At 32.2% G+C, this 22,887-nt stretch overlaps 1 protein-coding gene across 1 annotated transcript; it reads left to right on the top strand.

Moving 5' to 3' along the window:
• Positions 1-42: 42 nt before the first annotated feature.
• LOC126826744 (ubiquitin conjugation factor E4 B) lies at positions 43-22,887 on the top strand. The gene is made up of 26 exons (XM_056102506.1): positions 43-198; positions 638-761; positions 1,287-1,410; positions 3,059-3,149; positions 3,658-3,800; positions 4,100-4,243; positions 4,918-5,065; positions 5,588-5,688; positions 5,910-6,027; positions 6,387-6,527; positions 6,876-6,992; positions 7,114-7,218; positions 7,356-7,469; positions 7,846-7,935; positions 8,662-8,767; positions 9,708-9,949; positions 11,307-11,434; positions 12,585-12,683; positions 13,191-13,423; positions 14,921-15,047; positions 15,343-15,484; positions 16,351-16,485; positions 17,090-17,281; positions 17,881-18,055; positions 18,314-18,460; positions 20,030-22,887. The coding sequence occupies exons 1-26, from the start codon at positions 175-177 to the stop codon at positions 20,104-20,106; spliced, it is 3,387 nt and encodes a 1,128-aa protein (XP_055958481.1). The 5' UTR covers positions 43-174; the 3' UTR covers positions 20,107-22,887.

Here is a 22,887-nt window from a genome sequence, read left to right as displayed (position 1 = left end):
GGGGAAGATAACTACAGCAGCTTCCTGCTTGTTCAAGGATTTGACGTCATAGAATCAAAATGATTGGGAACATTTATTTTGTTGTACAAGTATTTGATTTCAGCTTTTAATCTATACGCACTTAGATTACTTAGAGAAGAAATTATTAATAGATCACATACTAAAGAAATCAAAATGAGCGAACTAACTCCAGATGAGGTGTTTATTTAAAATTCTGTACAAAATCGCATTCGAATGACATCAGCGTTTTGTTTTTCTGTTTTTTTTCTGGTAGACTAAATCGCAGTTTCTGAGTTTCTTTCATAGGGCTAATATCTAGTTCCATTTTTTAAAATTTATTCGTATATTTTTGTTCCCATCAAATTGTCTATACTCAAGAAAATCCACAAAAAATGTTTCCAATAAATATATTAGGCCTAGCCCTAATATTTTACCAGAGAGGCAGAAAGGATGTTTTTTCTTTCTTATTCTTAGTTAAATGCAGCATACTCATAGGCGTATCTTTGTTAGATCACAATATTAAAAGCAGCTTTTAAGAGCAGATTTGAAGAAACCAGTGTAGGATTTCGTAGTAGTTCATATATGACTCATACTGCTGTAGGACTTTATATCCAATATTTTTTTCTCTTAAATGCAGATGAGGAGAAGAAGATTGGCTCGCCTTGCTGGTATCCAACCTAGTACACCGGTATCAGTACCAACTACTTCCAGTTCAATATCACCTTCAGCTAGTCCACAAACTACACGAAATCCACCTCCTAGTATGTAAAATTACAAGATGTTGATAGATTATGAATGCATTCAATTGAATTGGAGTCATTAGGAAATTAAACTTCATTGAAATTGGGTTGTTGCTTATTTTTATTGAGTTGATTCTATACTTTTTTTTTATGTCGACAGAATATTGATTGTGCTATTCAGAATTCTGGTATTTTAAATGTGTCTAGCTAGATCAAGCGTTCCCACAACTTATTTTGAGCTCGATGGGGGGTATGGGGCTCCTCCAAAAAATATTTAAAAATTGACTGCCAGAAACGTGTTTTGCAAACATCTCAGAAGAAGAAACTGCAGAAAGACAATTCCACCTTGGCACATCAGACACTGAAACACTTGAAATCTTCACAAGGATTTGCTGTGTGTGATATTTGTCAGTATCCTTAAGAAATTAGAGGATTGAACTCCTCAGGTTATAACAGGTTTTAACATTTTACTAAGTAGGCTGAACTCTTTTGTGCCTCAGAACAGCACATTATAATTATGCAGTAAATGATTAATTTTGTTTTCAGGTAGTTTAGGAATCGAAGCAGCTTCTATGGAATCTGAAGCTACCAGTCCTAGTCTAGATACAGTTGTAATGGAATCTCAGCCTAGTCAAACAATGGAAATAGATACAGAGGGTACAGAGAAAAAGTAAGATTACGCCTTGGGTAAAGTTATGTATTGGGGAATGTATGATTCATAAATATCTTTGTTTGTGGTTGAGTGCCTCTCAATAAAAAAAATATCTCCAAATATCTTGATAATTATACCACCTTGCGTACATTTGTCATCACTAAATAAATGGTCATGTTGCATTTAATAAGTTATAACCTTTTAAAACACAGAAAAAATGTACTTTAATCATACATGACCACCCAGACACAACTATTTTAAAGTGCAAAATCAATTACAGTTTGAAATTGGTTTTGCTTGAAACAAATCTACTGACTGTTCTCTGGCTGTTTGACGTCTAAATTTTTGACACTTCTGAATTCAGAAGATTGCAAGTGCAGAAGACAGAAGATAAACAATGGTTTTAAGAATCTTGTAATTACTAATAGCAAAAGAAAATACTACAGCCATTGATGTACAAGGGCTGGCTGAAAAGTTCTAAGTCTGAAAAGGATATAGCAATTTGGTTGAAACAAACTTTTGCCACCAACAAGTACAATCATTGAATGAATCATTGACATAATAACTGCAACTGTAGTGATATTATTGTCTTTGTATCAGACCATCTTGTGAATATACTCCCTGAAATCACCAGAAATGGACAAAAGTGTCTATAGGACAGTCATCAAGTAACTGCAACTGCAAGGACTAACCCTAACAAAGATACATGCTGATATGGTCTCCACTTTATGAGATGATGCCCCTTCCTTTTCCACGGTAAAGAAGTGGGCTGCGGATTTAAACGTGGCAGAGAGAGCCTTGACGATGAGCAGCTTCCTGAAAGGCCATTAACAGCAACCATTCACAAGAATATTAATCGAGTGCATGACATGGTGATGGCTGATCGACGATTGACCACTCAACATATTGCCAGAATACATTATCGCCAACGAGTTAGGAATGACAAAAGATTCTGCAAGATGGATGCCAAAGCTCTTGTCTGTGGATCAGAAACGTGTCCGATTCCGGACGTCCTGTGCCATTTTTTGAAGCAGATCCTGATCATTTTTTGTCCAGAATTGTAATCATGGATGAGACCTGTTTCCAAAAATGAAAAAGGAAAAGCTGGTGTCATGTCAGCTGTGAATAACATTTTTAGAGTGGCTGAGGAAAATGTCTTCCTGACCAGCATCCACACCTTGCAACATCGTTGGCAAAAGTGTGTACACAAATGAGACTATGTAGAAAAATAAATGGAAACCATCGATTTTGTATGTGTTTTTCACAAATAGGCTTAAAACTTTCAGCTAGCCCGTGTAAGATTACACTCAACAACTTAGCAAGGAGTTTCAGTTTAAAGTTGAAGTCCTCACTTCATATAGATATAAATACAGCTATTGTGATTGGTTGAGATGGTATCATATTCAGTTTCAAACTGAGTTTGCCAGTTCGTTGCTATTCTAAATTTGTGTGCTTACTCGATCAAAAGAATTTAATGCGGGAATGTTCAATTGAGTATCCCCTTAGTTTCACTGAAGAAGCAGGGATTACTCTTTGTTACCGTATATCATTTTCATGTAAGCTTATACAGAAAGTTCAAATAGCTGACAATTTTTGTTGTACCTTTGTAATCTTGGTATATTTTATCGTACCTTTGTAATCTTTGTATATTTTAATTTGTTTAAAGTTCTCAGTGTCAGATGGATGTAGACTCTGGTATAGAAAATATGGAAACTGAAGATAGTGAAGTCAGTAAACCAGAGATTAAAAGACACAGGGTATGACAAGTTTTACCTTTTGTTACAAACAAGGTTGACATGCTTCAGTGATTCATTGTTATCTTATCTATAGTTATTTATAGTTCTAACAAATCGACACATTTATTACAAAAGAAAATAATAATAAAGAAATTTGGATATATAATGACAAATGGACAAAATAATGGAAGTATGATCAATATGATGTTATTAATAACCTGTTTCTTTAGGATAATCCATGGAAGTCTGTAAAAATAACACAATGTACACTGGTTTATTGTCAATAGCGTCATTTGGTATTCTAAAATTTAATCATGAGAATAGAAAATCAATAAGTTTTGTTTTCTTTCCCCTGGAGAATCATATTTATGAAAGTGAGCAATGAAAATTGAGTTATAATTTTTGTGGTTCTTTGAATGATTTACAGTAACTTTATTGAGAATATTAGATTGTGTAAAGATCCTGTATTTTAATTACTGGTCCTAATTCACAGGTTTATATTATAAAGCAAATGTTTTATATCCTACAGGATACTAGTATTGGATCAGAAGCTACTGAAGATCAGATATTAAATGCTGTTAGTCGTGTTTTTACTGTGTCATGGAAAGATTCTACTACAGACACTCTTCATTTACCAGAACTAGGGGAAGTAATTCAGCAACAGCAAGGTAGGTTTGTAGAGCTCTACAATCATTCTTATTTTTTAAAGATTTGTTTAATAGGTTCACATGATTATAACTCACTGGTTTGGCAGCATGTTCTATGTCCACGTTATTCCTGCAGCAGAAGTGATAGAATTTGAACTTTTAATTAAAACTATAACTAAAATAATGAAAGATTAAGGAGTTGTGTTAGATTGATCTAAATATACGACGTATTCCTATTATTTCTTGACTTACACCAAAATACATTATTGATACCAAATATCATAAGATTATTCTCTGAAGAAGTTATTTTCGATTGGTAGGTAGTGTAGATTTCCGTGATGTGATAAACCAGATATTGATGGAGGTTTTAATGAAGATACAAGGCAGTACTGATAATCCCTTATTGACCTTACGACCCGTGACCCCAGCTGTCTCACCTATGAAAAGCTACAGTAGTAGCCCTCGCAGGTTGGTGAATTTAATGTTATGTTGGCAGAGATATTTTGCAAGGTTTTGGCCTTTAATCAATCCTCATCTACAACATTTTCTAAATAAAATAAAATGTTATAGTTCAGAAACAACTGGTTATTAATGCTGGGACAATTGAAGGGATATAACTCTGATTTTTCCAAATTCACTTGGATAATGTTCTGACACCACAATATTGGTTTTGTGGATGGATGGCATTTCTTTTTTATTATTGATATGTTTTTAGTACAATAGGAATGCTTCTCAGGATTAACCACAGAGATGTGTGTACCACAATGTGATTAACACTGTTTACAATATTTTTATATAATAATAGTCTTCATCAATTTATTTGTCAATGATATATAAACAAACAGTCAATAGAGTCGTAATAGGGTATATTTGTATTTATCATGCTTCAGAGAGCTAGAGTAAATTTTATTTGCTCACTCCACGTAGCTGTCTTTCTTTTCTTACGGTGATTTTTAGGAAGTATTAGCCATGGCAGCACCGCTGACAAAGACTATATTGCGCAAACATATGAAACAGAAAATATGAATGTCACAAACTGTAATATAAAATGAAATAAATTGCACCTTTGAGTTGACTCTGCCGTGTTACGTTTTTCTATATACTCATTCATAGTATTACATATTTTTTTTTATCTCTTATAGTATAAGCCCAATGCAGCTAACACCTGATGTACCTAAACGAGAATTTGTATCACGTTGTGAACCAGTAAAATGTAAAGAAGTCAATATGATAAACTATTTACTAGATTGTTATGAAAGAGTTGGTATAGAAGAAAGAACAGCACCCAAGGTATAGCTTTGAGGCTTTTGTCATGATAAAAATCAAAAATAAAACATTGTAGTTAAAATCTGGCAAGTTCATTAATAAATACATATTATATGTTAACCAGATGTTATAATGTATTCAATATTTGTCACCAACTCTTGTTAAAACAAATGCATGTATGAGTCAGTTTATTGTTTTTCGGTAAATTAATGTTATGGCGTATACTAATTCAAAGCAGAATATCGTTTTGGTGATAAGTATCGGTAATTTTAAGGTATTTGAATACTGTATTCAGATTTATGCATAGCTATCTTTTGCTTTCTGGACCCATGTGTCCCATTCAATCATTTTTTATCTTAAATCCCACTATATTCAAGATGGGTTGGGTTGTATTAATATTGGCTTAAATCAACCTAATGTTTTAATCTTAGTTACAAAATCTAAACCCTTATTTTGTCTGTTTAAGAAATAAGATCATTATTATTAGTAATATAAAAGTTAGAACTTCTGTTTTTGTTAAATGTTTAGAATGTTTATATTTTGTAGAGATCAAGTATTCCACCAATGAGTGATGTATTATCAATAGCTAGAAATCAATGTGTCTGTTTAACATCACTCGTATTACAAGGAACATTTTCTACCAACAGGTAATATTTTATTTGATCAATTCTGTCATTGTCTTAGTAATATATTTGTAGCTAGTTCCTTTTGATATTGTATTATTATTTTATTTTTTTTAATATTGTATTATTATTATTTCAATTTTTGCTATTGTGTTAAAGATATATCAATTTTTATACGCCCACGTATATTTCATTTTTTGATATTGCATTATTATTTCATTTTTTGATTGATGAATATTTTACAGGAGTTGTGTTAATGGTACATCTCATTTACTGCCCTATCTCATGTCACATAATCTACCTCGAGGATTTTTACCCGAACTTGTACAGACTGTTTGCCCTGACTGGGATGGGTTCTCACGGGTAAGTTTGGTTAAACAATATTTAAACTCAAAATAGAGTATGTATATATGGATGTACTACTTCTGTGTATCAAAGCATGAGATGTTTTGAATAGGTTAATTTGTTGTCAGGTAAAATGTTAACAATGCACGTATATTTGTAAAAACTTATATTGATCATATTTCTTTTTGATCATCATTATTTGATAGCAAATTGTGTGATCTGTTCAAAACAAATACCGTAATCTATTCAAAATGTATTTTCAAATAATTGTTGATGTATATTCGGTTCATTATTACCGAGTTTGCCTCAAAACTTGTCATTTGATTTTTACAAAAAATTGAGATTTATTTCATTATTTTTAACCGCTTTTTCAACAGGTATTCAGTCCTTTATTACAAAGTTTACATCGTATGATGCAGACAGTATATTTAGATACAGACGATTATAGAGAACCCTTAGCTATATTAGCTGAATTATGTGAGATCAAGAGTACTAGCTATAGACCTATATGTAAACTTGTAAGTTGTATTTTTAAACAGATCTTATGTTTTTCTGTAAAAGCCACAATATTCTGTCCCATCTAAAGCAAGTAATGTAAGTAGAGTAGTTACATATATATTCAAACATGGTTCAGCTGGGGTGATTGGATATCGGTGGAGAATTTTTTGACTGCTATTTGATTTTGACTTACCTTGGGATTGAGAGAATTTATTTTCTCTTTATTCAATCAATCGTATATCTCTTAGGTGTTGATTTGCTTTCTCAAATGTCAGGGGAGATTACTCCAAATAAATTGTAATAAATCCTTCCTTTTAGAGTTTAGAATGATCCCTAGATGTCCACACTTTATCTGTGTATATTTTTAGATAACAGAACAAGGTAACTGGAATTACCCTGCTGTATCAAAAGCCAGTGGCTTGGAGGTTGAAAAACTCTCATTTCTCGGGCCCTTCCTTGGTCTCTCAGTTTTTGCTGAAGATAATGTAAGTTCTATTAAATTTTCATTTAATTGTCAATTTTTTGTTTTTCATTATTTGAGACTACAATAAATGATATGTAGGGTATAAAAGTTTTTGAAATTTAATGATAATTATTTTTTTGAAGGTTCATGTGGTTGAGAAGTTTTTTGCTGGTCCACCTCAGATGTTACGAGCCGACACGTTAAACGTAGCCTATCAGTCCTTACGTCACAGGCTAGAATATGCCAGGGTAAATCTTTCTCTGTAATGGTGTTCAAATTTTGACTCCCTTTTGAATAAAATTCTATATAATAATTAAATTTGAAAAAAAGAGATTGCCTTTCTTGTATTATAGTTTGTACTAATAGTTTGATATTTTAATTTCAGACTGAACTTCACAAAATAATACATGCCATGTTAGTTAATAGTGATACACGTGATGCCGCTATGGTCTACCTCACTGCAGCCTTACAGCGCAATTCTAGCAGATCTCAGTTACAGGTAAATAAGTAATTTCTTCTTTTATTGTCTTTGTTATCGTTATGGCAACGTTACTGTGATGAAATTGCCTTTTGGTTTGGTTCTTAGATAAATGATAAGTAAATTATGAAACCTGATGTTAAAGTCTTTCAAACAAGAATCCTTGCGTCACTTAAGGGAGTATTTACTGGTAAGAGTCGTAGTTTTCCAGCAGAATTTCCAAGCTACAATACTTTTATCTGGCTCTATCCCGGTGATATGTATTGACACATGACCAGAATTGGTATTAAGCATCAGTTTTGTGGTCACTGATCTATCTCGGCAATAGGGGTGATAGATATGCTTTTCACATGCGATAATTGATTATTAATTGATGTTACATTTCTTATAATAACAGGTAGATGAAAAGTTAGTATGTGGAGATGGTTTTATGTTAAATTTACTGTCTATATTACAAAAATTGTCATTTAAAGTTGTCGTTAGTAAGGTAAGTTAAACAATAACGCTGCTGTTAACAATTCGGCAACCATGATAAAGATGAAACGTAACAGCACTCTCAAAACTATGTTATCTATAATCAAAGTTAGAAATAGGTAACCTGGCATCTGGATTTCTCTCTGTGATAATTCAGTGCCCACAATCCATGCTCCTGGAAACCTTTGGTTTGACTGATGTGCAAGGTGGAATATTGGAGATATACCGGGAAAGCAATGCTGTACTACCCACAGTACGAGTGACTGTTTCTTCTCACATGCTTACGTTAGCCATTTCTCAACAACTATGACTGAAATCCAGTCTACAGGTCATGGACTTGAGGGTCAAGGGGTTAAATAAAGATAATGGAGGATAATGCAGGACAAAACGCTGATAGGACAAATGATATGTACAGGGTTTCAATATAGGCACATTTAAATACATATTCCCAAAAAAGGATGAAAATATTTAATGAATACATCTGTGGTCCTGAGAACCTGATTATGCCATACCTCTCCGGAATTAATTTAAAAGTCCACAAACAAGATGTCATTGTTAAGATATAAGAGGTTCTGATGAAGAGCAAACATTAAAACTTGTGTTGCAGAGTTAAACCTAAATGTACCCATTGCCTTATTCACAATGTGCATTTTGTCATTATTTAGTCAGTTGCTCTAAATATATATATTTTATTATATAATAAGAATTTAACCTTTGTATTAATAACATGTTTTTACAGGTTGATCCATATTATCCATTCCATCCTGACTGTAGAATAGATTTCTCAACAGAAACATGTTTTAATTGTTCTACTGAAGATCTCAGTGAATGGAAAAATACACTCAGTAAGTTGATTTATCTAGACTACAGTGGGGTATATGTTTATTTCTGTATGGGGGGGTGGGGTGGAATGATGGTTGAATGGTTAGCGTGTGCGCGTCGTATCATAAGGTCTGTCATTGAATCAACTGGCGTGGTTTAGATCCCCCTGTTGTACGTCACAAGGAGTAGTGTCGCCTGTCCATCCTGGTGTGGATTTTCTCCGGATCCTTAGATTTCCTCCCACTGCTGAAGACCCCTACGCGCCAGCGAATTATTGAAATAAAATTGAACCATATGTTGGTCCCGCAATGACCTAGTTTGTGTAAGTGACACCCCCCCTCTCTCTCTCTCTCTCTTTCTCTCCTGACCTTCATCCATATGTGTATCAATTGTTATTGTAGTTTGTTATATGTGCAAAGAGAGACAGACACAGAAATGTCTATTCCACATATGTCCGGTCGTTTTGGACTGACATATGGTTCAATTTTATTTCAATAAATGGTAGGGAGGGGGGTTGGGTGGACGACCATAAGGTCTGTCATTGAGTCAAGTGACATGGTTTTGATTCCCCGCTTGTACATGACAAGGATTAGAGTCGACTGTCCAACCTCGCAGGTCCCGCCCCCCCCCCCCCCCAACTGCTAAAGACCCCAATGATGCACCAGTGAATTATTAAAATAAAATTGAACTGTCTTTCTTTGTTGGTAATTGTCTTTAGCAATGGTAGGAAACTTATGGATACAGTGAAAATTCACAAAGTTGGACCCTTGTATCAGCTTAGATTTGAAACCACACCATTTGACTCAATAACAGACCTTCTGATCTAAGTCACTCACATTAGACCGCTTAACTCCCGAAGCATGGTGCACCCAAAAACTGCGTACCTAATTGTTACCCAATTATGACATTAGTTTTCTATTTTTGTAACTGTTTTAAGTATATAATATTTCTTTTCATTTTCAGAAAAACAATCTCCACCACCATGGCAAGATCCTAAATTTCCAACACAGTGTTTTTTCCTGACTTTGTATTCTCATCATCTGTCTATTATTCCAATAATTGTCAAATATCTGCGGCGTATACGATTTGTACGACAGCTGTCCCATAATATTGATGAATTAGAACGTTTGAAATCTCAATGGGAAAAAACGGCAGCTTCAGCACGGAATCAGCAATTGCTCAAAACCTGGAAGTCACAAATACAAGTAAGAATTTAAAAATAATGGTTGGTATGTGGAATTTGTTTTTGTTTAAAGAGAACCAGATATTCTAGAGTCATCTTATATGTAAGCCATTTCATAATTTGATATTGAATAAGCTTCAAACTATTCACATCCGCCTGACTTGATATTAATTTTTTTAGCCAGTATCTTAGTTTAATTTTTAGAACCATAATCTGTTTTCCTGTAAACATAACTTTGATCTTATAAAACCCAATTGGTGATCATTTTTCCATACAAATCTGTTGCCATAAATCTAGATATGGGTATTGAAAATATGGACAAAATGAAGAGCTTGGGTATAAGTTAATGTTTGAGGAACACAGATGAGATACTTACTTATGCTTTTGTATTTGTACCGTATCCAAAATCTGTGACATTTCCTGTGTTATGTTTGGTATTTGTAATCTAACTCAATGTTGTGATGGTCCAATATGGCTACTATTGGTTTTACCGATATCAGATATTGACAGGGAAATAGATCGGCCAATAGTGGTGAATATAAAATTATTACATATTAAAATGTCTCAAATGTCATGATAATTGATGTATTTACATGTCATTGTTAGTCGAAAAACGCCTGGTTCTATTTTACCTCGGGAATCAAACAGGAATGCCATGTTTTTTTGAAGGAAAAAAATAATTGGGTCACACTTGCTTTGCAGTCAAAAATATACACCATCTATCTATTGTGAACTAAAATTATTTGCAGTATGAATAATAAATAAAGTGGAGATTTTCATTTATTAAATTTTGACTAAACATAATTCCCAAAATTGGTCGGCACCTTATGTCTATAATAGATGTCAAAATGGTTCATGCGGTAATGATACGACATCAAAGCGATAGCTTTCCGTCTGTGAACACTGGCAATCATGTGATATTCTCCCAATCAAGCGTAAACAACGTGATATTTTCCTGCCTTTTCTAAAACTTCTACGTAGTATGACAGTGTGCAGAAAATACCAGTATTGTAGATAAAACGAAGAAAAAAAATGCCTCACAGTAGTTAGATTTGGAACTATTTCACATCAGCGACAGTGATCAAAAGAGGACCATTGTTTCAGTCCACTGCATGATGATGTACGATATCGGCAGGCATTGAAATGGGTTCGAAGAGAGGCTTCCGCGATGCACTGCTGCATTCTCTAATTCTATCACTATCAGTATCGGCAAAATGGCAGAGAATCGGCTGATAACGATTTTACTGATAGTCCACTTATCGACCAATTACCGATGTTGAAACCGATTATCGGACCATCACTAACTCAATGATCTATTCTTTGTAAATGTAGGTTGAATTGTATTATAGTTATAAATACTGTACCCTATTATGTTTTAGCGTCTACAAAAAAGTAAATTATGTGCCGATGCTGGTGTATTAGATCCACTTCTGTTACAGCGTTGTTTACAATGTTATTCACAAGTAGCAGATTATCTTCTCTCATTGGCTGATCCTCAAAGGAGCAGGTAATATTATCATTCTTAAAGTATTTATAAAAGTTAGAGAGCTTTCACCATAGTTGTCTAATTTTAAGACATTTTTACATTATATAAACACAGGTCTTGTAGTTTCATGAGCGCACTAACTTGTATGCTCATGTCGTGTACTGATGTCTGTATTACATTTGCTGTCAACATATATTTCCATTTCATCTAGTCTGACTGGATAATTCTGTCTATTCAATCCCCAAAATTGTGAAAATCTAAAATATTGTATTGTTAAAAGTGGACGTATATTGTCATCAACCCTGTCCACCCACGTTTGTTTGTGGACACTCTAAAGGTCACAATTTTTATCCGATTTTGACAAAACCTAAAAAATATAGATTTATATCCCAAATATCTCACTTTCGTTTGATGTTGGCATTTATCGGACCGTAATAACTCCATGGATTATGATTGTACGAAAAATCATATTTTTAGCTTGTTAGACACTCATAGAGGTCACAATTTTTATCCAATTTTGATGAAACTTAAAATGTATGTTTATAAACCAAAGATCAATATTCGCGCATTTTGAACCATAAATTCCTGAATTATGGCCCCTGACTGTATGAAATGTCATGTTTTTAACTTATGGTCCCTCTAGAGGTCACAGTTTTTATCCGATTTTAAAAACCGTTCAAATTTATCAGCGTTAATTCCTAATGATGGGTAAGTTCAATTTCAAGGACATCTGACCGAAATTGCCCAACAAAATGGCTGCTCCTTGTACACAAATAGTGTAAAAGTATGTAATACCAAGGTTCTGGACCCCCCAGAAGTCACAATTTTTATCCAATTTTGATTAAACTTAAAATGTATGTTCATTTTGCAAAGATCTTGGTTCCTATCGATATTTGCGCATATCAGACCATAACTTCAGGGATTATCGCCCCTGATGGTACAAAAACATCATGTTCTTAGCTTGTGGCCACCTTTAGAGGTTACAATTTTTGTCCGATTTTATATATCCAAAAGATTTTGGTTCTATTGGATATTGTCGCATGTCACAACTTAACAGACAGGATTATGGCCCTTAATTGTTTGAAAAATAGCTTTATTAGCTTGTTCTCTGTCCACTCTTGCAAAATGTGGGCATATCTTGCATGGCAACCGCTTCTTTTATATATTTTAGTTCCAGTCTGCCCAATCTATCTGATGTACCTATGCAATTTCGAGCACTGCCAGAATACTTTCTAGAAGATTTAACAGATTTTCTTCTATTTGTCTTACAGTATGTTCAGAGATTTTTATATTTTTTGTTATGGATAACTAGTATAATATTAACTCTAAAAATATTATTAACGGTTTAGATTTTTTTGACTGATCACAGTTTGCCTTATAGTTTGGAATGTTGAAACTTTAAATTATATGACAAAAACTATTATTGGCTTTAAAGACTAGATGTGATTTGAGCGATATAGGAATCACTTGCAGACTACAATATTACAAAAGTTAATTTGAGTTGAAATTAAATTCAATTGAATGCAAGTCGTAAGATTTTTAGAGTTCATATTTTAATTTTATTTTCTTAATTTAATGTAATTGATAAACAAGTCGAGAGATTTTCTAGAGTTCATATTTTAATTTTGTTTTCTTAATTGAATGTTAATTAATTGATCTGAGTATATATTAGTGTGGATTAAGCCATGAGAATTTGATATTTCCCAATATACAAATCACACACCGTTACTTTAAGGATGTGGATTTATTTACTTACATATTTTACAACTGATTTCAGGAATCAGCCAGCAGTGTTAGAGGATATCAGTATCAATAAGATCCGAGATGTTATAATAGTATTTGTATGTTCAGACTGTATAACTAATCCCCATTTAAAGGCCAAAGTTGTGGAAGTTATATTTTATTTCCAACCGTCTATACAACCGAAAGCTGATAAAATCAATGAATTGCTGCTCAATAATTCTACTGCTCTCAACTATCTAGTTCCTGCCCTCATGAAATTTTACACAGGTAATTGCAAAGTTGGAACAATTTGCAGTGTTTGAGGTACCGTAATGTACTTCTAAACCAGATCCACAAGTTTTTTATATATATTTTAGCGATTGAATTTTCGGCCTAGCCTTGATCATCATTACTGAAGTCGATACGATAAAAAACATAGTCTCGTTTATTTATTTCATTATTTAATCATGAATGAAAGTTGAGCTTCAAATTGGATCCTAATCCAGTAAATATCGCAGGCTATCGATGACATCGAGAGTTGATTATGGTCTGGATAAGTTAATTAATGTCTAATTAATAATTTAGATAACATTTCAGGCCTAAAGAAAGACCTGCAATAGGCAGATTTAGCTCTTGCATAATGTATGTTTAACTAAATGGTCAATTAAGGCTGGGAATCGATATGAAATTTCAATATCGATTATCGGCAATAATTTGTCAGCGATTATCGATAATAATCGATTATCATTTTTCCGGAAAAATCTGAACTTTACCGACCTGTTATTTGTGTTGATCGAGTTACAGTAGTGTTATTATCCTAGTCTAATACTGTGCCGATGTACGTAAAAAAAATCAATTAATGTAAAATAATTACATGTAGTTGTTAAATGTAGGACTAACTTGAGTATTATTCTAAGTTTTGTTCTTGATTCATTTGAACCTTTTTTATTCCAATATCTCCGATAAATACAAAGACAATACATGGTTTCTCTTTGCAAGTGACTGGCGATCACACAGTGTTACTACTAATAGAATAAAATAAAATAGAAGGCGTCTATTCATTGGACAATAAAAAAATAATTACGGGCTTTCAAAGTAGAATTTTTATGATTGGTTAATTTAGATGAAAACAAAAGTATAATTCTTTCACGAAATTATGAGAGATATAGATATTTTCCCTGGAAGTCTAAAACGTGTTTTGTATTGGCTGTATCTGACATGATTTAGTAATAAAAGCGGAGTTGATCATTAATAATACAATTAGTTTTATCATGAAAGCAGACGATTTCTCTACAAATCAATGAAGAACAAAGAAGGGAGATAATTCTAATTTTACTATATATCACGTGCGATTGTCATTGTTCACAAAGTGCGTGACCTATTTCAGTTTCAACTAGTAATAACAACAAAAACAACGAAAATATTAAAATAATGTATTTAATCTTAAAGTTTAGTTTTTTACAATAATATATATTTAAAATGTGCCAGTTTGTAAGCAGAGGGGGGAATAGTTGTTGTGTTGACGTTGTGTATTCATTCATTCGTCTGCTAATGCCAGATTACGGCAAGTTCAGTCATGTGAAAGTGACCGTAACTTGCCGTCAGAAGGTAAGTATACCGATAATCGATATTTGAATTTCAATATCGATTATCGTATCGCTAAATTACTTCTACCGATTATCGATTATATCGATATTTTGCACAGCCTTATGGTCAATAATCAATTTGAGCTCATTCTAGCTTTAAGCAAATCTTGTATGTAATGTAATATTGTTATATTTTCAGAGATTGAAACAACTGGTGCTAGTTCAGAGTTTTATGATAAATTTACTGTTAGATATCATCTCAGTATTATATTTAAATCACTGTGGAGTATGCAAATACATAAATCAAAATTTATTTCTAATGCCAAGTAAGTACTGATTGTCATTCAACATGATGAGAAAAAGAGAAACATTCTAGACCTTAATTATATCAGACTTGTATTCAGTTATTAAATATTATCTCTGAGAAAATATTAGAATCCACGAAGACAATTCTTAAAATCCATAATGATATGTGTCACAAAGGTTTTAGAACCCTTACAACTTACTTGCAAGTAAATTCGTTCTTTTTAAAAAATTCTTATAAAGTTCGGAGCCCTGGAACTTTAAGTGAAAAGTTTAATTTATATTTTAATAATGTAATAAATGTTGATGTTATTTCAGTAATGGTAAAGATTTTGTAAAGTTTGTGAATATGTTGATGAATGATACAACGTTTTTACTAGATGAAAGTTTAGACTGTTTAAAGAGAATACATGAAGTACAGGAACTTATGGATGGCTCAGAATGGAATACTCTATCTAAGGTGTGTAAAACAACACATAATCTTTTACCAGAGGGACATTCTAGTTGCTCTTTGTGCTCTGGTTGTGATTTAATGGTGCATAAAAAAAAAGAAGTCAAACACACATACATCATACAAACAAAATATGCTTCAAAAACCTGATAAATATACCCCTTTTAAGATAAAAAAATGAGAAGTTTCCTTTTCAAAATACCAAAGACAATATGTTGATGTACATACATTATGCAAGAGCTAAATCTGTCTATTGCAGGTCTTTCTTTATGTTATCTAAATTATTAATTAGACATTAATTAACCTATCCAGACCATATTCAACTCTAGATGGCATCGGTAACCTGCGATTTTTAGTGGATTATGAGCCGATTTACTGCATAACTTTCCTTCACGATTTATCGATTAAATGGACAATCAAGACTATGCTGTTTATCGTACTGACTTTAGTAATGATGGTCGAGGCTAGGCGGAAATTACAATCGCTTAGTTCCTGGTTCATACTCATAGTGGATCAATTTGAATGAAATTTTCAGCAAATTGCCTTTACATTATCTAGTTTTTAACTATTATAATGAGAACTGCCAACTCGTTATCGAATCTCCCATATGTATCTTTAATGATTTTAAACCAGCATATGTTATTTGTTCTTGTAAAGAAAACTAAATTATGCGAGGAATTTAAATTTTTTTTTAGGAATCTTCAGATCTTATAGATCACATTATGGAAAAGAATACTTCATTTATGTTATTTAAACAGTCTCTTTAATTAAATAATAGATAAATGAATAAGTTTGAAGTATGACTGTAGCAAACATAAAAATAAAACTTCAACATTTAAACTTGTGTGTATTTTTAATAAACTCTCATTTTCTAGGATCAACAACAACAGAAACAAAAAGATTTATCAGTTGATGAAAGACAATGTCGTAGCTATTTAACACTAGCTTCAGAAACAGTTGATATGTTTGATTATTTAACTACAGAAATCAAAGAACCATTTTTAAGACCTGTAAGTAAACACAATCGTTATTTGCGATTTTATATACTGGATTATTCTTGTTTAACACAGACATCATGTGTGGTCAAGGGGGCTTAAATAATGACTTGATGGCTGCAATATTGGATTATGAATTTATTTTTAGGTCTATTGTAATGTAGCTATGTAAAGTGAGTCTGGCTTTAAGAGGCATTTCAGCGATCAGTCAGACAGCATGAGAGAAATGAAATGGAAATTAACCAGAACTTTGAATAGGTTAACATCAAAGCATATGATAGCGTTTCCCACAGAATATGCAAAGTGTGAGATAATTTGTTAGCTCAGATTAGAAGTTTTTAAAATAACCAAAGCTCTTACTTTCTTTCAGTTAGGACATTATTCCCTTTAAACGGATGTTGTCTCTTGCCCTTATAATTCTCGATTTCATATCAACCCCCCCCCCCCCCCCCCACACACACACACACACACACACACAAAAACCCTAACTGGACGAGTACAGTAATTTTGGGTGTAAAGCTAACACAGGAAGCACTGTGTGAAGTATAAGATGTTTTTAAGAAATTATGGTATTGAATAATATTTTAAGGGCTTCACACTTTATATTTTTTGTTACCAGGAATTAGCAGATAGATTAGCAGCTATGATGAATTTCAATCTACAACAGTTGTGTGGTCCCAAATGTAAAAGTTTAAAAGTTAAAACTCCAGAGAAATATGGTTGGGAACCAAAGAAGTTGTTAAATAGTCTAACTGATATTTATCTTCATTTAGATTGTGAAAAATTTGTTGAAGCCAACTGCAATGATGAGGTATATATTATGAACTGTTTTATTAAGGGTGTTTCCTGGAGGTTATTAGAACTACAATTCGAATATTAAAAAAATACACACTTATACTTTAAGCATGGAGTAATTTTATCACCCAACATATTTTTGTGGTGGAAATAATCTTGTTAGAAAGTGCAATGATCCTAGAAAACAGACAAGTAAAAAATTGTTTGCAGAACAAAAAAGGGCGATAGTATATTATGTTTCTTACTTTTGAGTATCAACATTTTTAAATCAGTACACGAGTCGTGTACGCTATGGCTTCGGGCGTCATTTGTAATGAACAAAGAAAATCATATCCTCCAAGACAATGCAGAAGTAATTACCGGTAGTAATGGCTGATAATTACCAAAGGACAAAAATAATAATGAAAAAACATATAGACATAATTGATACGAAATTACAATATTTTCAAGATTAATTATTTTATATACATTTGTATTACATTAATATGTGCTTTTAGACCCATGTGAGATTCCAAAGACTAGAGCAATACGCCCATTAACTTTATTTCTGAAAGAGATCTTGCTTTTTAAAAGATCATATTATATATATTAACATAGTAATATTATGTTTTATAGCGCTCCTATAGTAAAGCTTTATTTGATGATGCTATAGCTAGGATGACAAAAGCTTGTATTAAAACCACCAGTGAAATAGAACAGTTTCGTAGTTTACAACAAAAAATAGAACAAGTACTGGAGAAAAAGAATCAAGTTGAACTAGATTATGGCGAAATACCAGATGATTTTAAAGGTAAATTTGTGCAGTTAGTTATACTTAACATACTATACTGAAATGAAATGGGGTTTAATGTCCTATTAACATTCTTATTGCTATACTAATATAATACTTTGGTTAGGGTTACTGGCTGGTTGGTTTTCACTCTTCCAAGCAAAGAAGGACATTCTTCCATTGTAGTAGAAGAGTAATAATCAGAATTTGTAAAAAAAAAAAAAATCAGTTGCAGAAAAATAATTTAATTTCTGACTATTCGTAATTCCTGTATTTTAGATCCATTGATGGATACCCTGATGTCTGACCCTGTGGAACTACCCAGTGGAAATATCATGGATCGTCCCATCATAATCCGCCATTTACTTAACTCTCAAACCGACCCCTTTAATCGTCAGGAATTAACAGAAGATAAGCTCATTCCAGGTAAATAGATATTGTTTGATTATTCTAAATATTTGATAAATGTAAGATCTTTGAAGAATTTTAGGATTATATGTCAAAGTACAGTTAAAATGGGAACTTAAAAAATAAACCAGGTATTTGAACACTCAACATGTCAGATGTTTTTCAAATTTGTAGTGATTGTTCATTGGGTGATAAGAAAGGACCCTAACAATATTTTATTCTCAAATAGCAGAGATATGTCCCCGTTTGCGTTAAAAGTTATATTAAAAACTTGAAAACGTCATATAGTACTTGGAAGAACCATATAGAATTTCAATATTTTTATTCGCCCACATTGAAATGTGGTCGTATATTGTTGTCTGTCCGTCCGTTCGGCCTCGCTCTATAGACTAAAATTAATATCTGATTGACTTTAAATTTATACACAGTGTTTAAGGTCATGAGACGAAGAAACCTATTGATTTTCAGCGATTTTCGATAATTACTGCCAGAGTTATGGCCCTTGATCACTTCAAAAAATCTTGTGGATGCTCAAGAGGTCAAAGTTAGTATCCGATTGACTTTAAATTTATACACAGTATTTAAGGTCATGAGACGAAGAAGCCTATTGATTTTCAACGATTTTTGATAATTACTGCAAGAGTTATGGCCATTGATCACTTCAAAAAATCTTGTGGATGCTCTAGAGGTCAAAGTTAATATCCGATTGACTTTAAAATATACACAGTGTTTAAGGTCATGAGACGAATAAGTCTATTGATTTTCATCAATTTCCGATAATTACTGCCAGAGTTATGGCTCTTGATCACTTTGGAAAATCTTGTGGTCGCTCTAGAGGCTAAAATTAATATCCGATTGACTTTAAATTTATACACTGTGTTTAAGGTCATGAGACGAAGAAGCCTATTGACGCTCTAGAGGCTAAAGTTATCATCCGATTGACTTCAGATTGATACACAGAGTTTAAGGTCTTGGGACAAACATGTATATTGATTTTCAATGAATCTTTTTGACTTGAACAGCTAAATCCATGATGTTAAAAGTTTCGTACTAAACGTTAGCATGGGGAAGAACTTTATAAAAACCAAACAAATTCTAATGGTTTTCTGATAATTACTTAATGAGTTGTTACTCTTAATCAGATTTTAATGTATTATAAATGTTTCATTACCGAAAAAAGTAAAAGTATGTGACATCTCTTGTTGACTGCCCGGACAATATAGCTGCTGTGGGCGTATGTTTTGTTGCCTGGCAACCTATCTTTTTAATTTTGAATATTCTTTCCTACTTTTGTACTGTCATATTTTTGACATTCTAAGAATGAACATAGAATAAGAGATTACTATGTATGATACAACTGGTGTTTGTCATGTTCATGAGTGTACATGTATTTGATTAAAATGCCCAAAATGGCTATAAAATGTTATTTATCTCTCAATGTTGGGTAAAAGCAAATTGAAATGAGAATGTTCAATCAAAAAGAAAATGAAACAATACCAGTCATTTAATACCAAACCATTGATATCAACAGCTAAGGAATGTCCAATTTTCAAGATATTTAAACAGATTTTTCATTTATTTTTCCAGCCACTAACTTAAAAAAGCGTATTGATGATTGGAGAAGGGAAAAAGAACAATCGTGTAAAAAGAAGAAAAGTTCATGAATATATAATAATAGTCAATAATAATGGTGTGTGTGTCTGTGATGTAAGATAAAGAATGTATGATGCTGTGAAATTGTTTCTTTCGTGCGGAATATTGTTATATTTTTAAAAAAAAACAGTGTTTCTTTCTTTTTCTTTTGTTGTCGGGCTGAACTATTTAGCATGTAGAATTGTAGCAGTGTAAATTATTTCATACTTTTAACTATTTAAAATAAGAAAAAAGAAGAAAATATTTGATTTTGGGTAGGTTATTTATTAATTTATGTTTTTAATCGTATTTAAAAATATTTATTTATTAAAAAAAAAATTGAATGTTTTTAGAATTGTAACAAGCATTTTGTTTAGTTTAGATTTTGATATTGTCCTTGCATGTTCAGAATGCATTTGTAAATTTGGAAAAACCATTCTGCCTGTCTTGGTTGATGATACCGAAATCATTTGTTTTAAGACATTGTGTCATATATTTATTTGGCCATGTGTGATAAAACAAAAATCCTTACACGTTTCTACATGAAAAAATGATCTAATTGGTCAATGAAATAATTCCCAAGTATTCAGCAACAAAAAACAAATGATTTTGCTGTCAGAGAGCCAGGGTTGAGAGCTAATAAGTTTCCAAGAATGTTTGCCTTCTAGATCTTACCTGTATTTAAGAAATCATCATGTCTTTTCATACTCATAGTAGTTGAATTATAAAACCTAAATTGTAAATTACGTATTTCGGGATTTGGCCCAGTTTGTACTTTTATACCCAAATATTACTTTCGATAAAAGATGAAACTATATTAACCTTATTTTTTTCGAGTAGATTAGCATTTAGAAATAAGGGCTCTTGAAGTTTGTGTGAAAGTCATACTCTATTGTTTGGTAAGATTCACTTTATTAGCCGTTGGCTTTGAAACATTTTTTATAAGAGGAGGTGTGGGGGAGGTCAATGTGCATTTTGTTTTTCCTTGAATTTCTGTAGCCTTTTAGGAAATGTGGAAGTTGGGTAATGTTTCCTTAAATTCTGGTAGCCTTTAGATAATGTGGTAGTTTAAACAAATGTTTTATGATCAACAAGCCCCATGTTTGAAAGAATTGACTTTCAATTTTATTGTTACTTCAGTTTATATACCTACATCACCAAAGTACTCTTGATAATTGTTTTTATTATGAGGGGCATGTAAGGATATCATTCGGCAGAGTCTTCCGAGGTGTGCCGAATAGTAAGGATATATGACGTTTATAAGCAATATACAGTTTGCAATACCAGTTCTTGCACAAAGACCAAATGCATATTATACTTTTTTACCTTATAGAGGAGAAATATAGATAAAAAGTTCTTATGTTTTTCAATAGAATTGAAGTTTAGCAACTAAATTCCTAAGTCACATTTAGGTTAATGGAGCATGACATTCTTGATTTAGGATAAATAAAGTGACCATTTATCGTAAACCTTAATTCAACACTCTATTTTGACCCAAATCAAAATGTCCTGGTCCTTTAAATATGTTTTAATGCACAACAAATAATTACCATTTAAACCAATAGCTAATTTTGCATTTAGTAAAAAATGTTGGTGCATGCTTTATCTACAAGCATAACAAAGCAATGTTGCTTATGGTTTTGAATAGAATTGACCTTTCCTATCAACTAAATTCCCAAGGTAATTAGGTTTTAAAGGAGCATGACGTCCTTGCTTTTGGATAAAAAATTAAAGTGATCACTTAAGTAAACCCTAATTCAACACTTTATTTCAAACCAATGGCTAGTTTTGCATTTAGAAAAAAAAAACTTGGGTACATTCTTTATCTGTAACAAAACAATTTTTCTACAATGTATCAAAGATGAATACCTAACAGAGATAATATTTTGTCAGATTTCTCCCGAATTTGTCCACATTGAGAAGAAACATTAAGAAACAAATACTATGAAAACTAGATTTAATAATGCTTAATTTTCATAATTGAAGAAGAAAACCTTTATTTTTTAAAAATTTACCGGCATTCATTTTGATTTTAAGGAGTAAACTGACAATATGCTGGCATTTGATAGTTTACTCTAATAATCTCATGTAACGTTTTGTATAATTCTCATATATATTACTTTTTTAATATTAATAGATTATTTATTTACTGAAAAAACTGTACTTATACATACAAACACTGCATTTATATATACAAGCACTGTATTTATATCTACAAACACTGTATTTATATCTACAAACATTGTATTTATATCTACAAACATTGTATTTATATCTACAGGTACTGTATTTATATATACAGGCACTGTATACACTGGGGCATAAATATGACAGGAAATTACTATTTTTTGGCTCATCTTTACGACAATAAAGAACAAATTCTGTTCAGCCATTCTGGAAAATTGTACCACTTCCTTATCTTTTACACTTCTTTAATTAGGCTTTAAAAATTAAAATTCCCATTTCCACTGCTTTGTTGAATTGGCTGTCTTCATTAGCCCAGTTGATGCAGAACAGTAGAACGTTAAACCCTATTTCATTATATTTTCTGTTGAATTGGCAGACAAAAAGGAGAGCAGGTAGAAGGTCCAAATTTATTAAATATGGTCACTGATTTGATCAAATAAAAGAAATCGGTATGTGAGGAGATGCACAGAAAAGGTGGCGTGCCAACGTTACCCTTAGTTAGTTATGATACAAATTTTTTTTTTTTATTTTCAATGTATATAATAAACATATAATGTAAAACTGGATTGTATATGTATTATTATCTATCATTAAACTGTAATAAATGTGGATATGATCCAAATATA

Source organism: Patella vulgata, chromosome 7 (assembly GCF_932274485.2).
Source record: "Patella vulgata chromosome 7, xgPatVulg1.2, whole genome shotgun sequence".
Taxonomy (NCBI): Eukaryota; Metazoa; Mollusca; class Gastropoda; family Patellidae; genus Patella; species Patella vulgata.
Note: the sequence above shows the minus strand (reverse complement) of the source record. Positions and strands in the feature narration are given on the sequence as shown.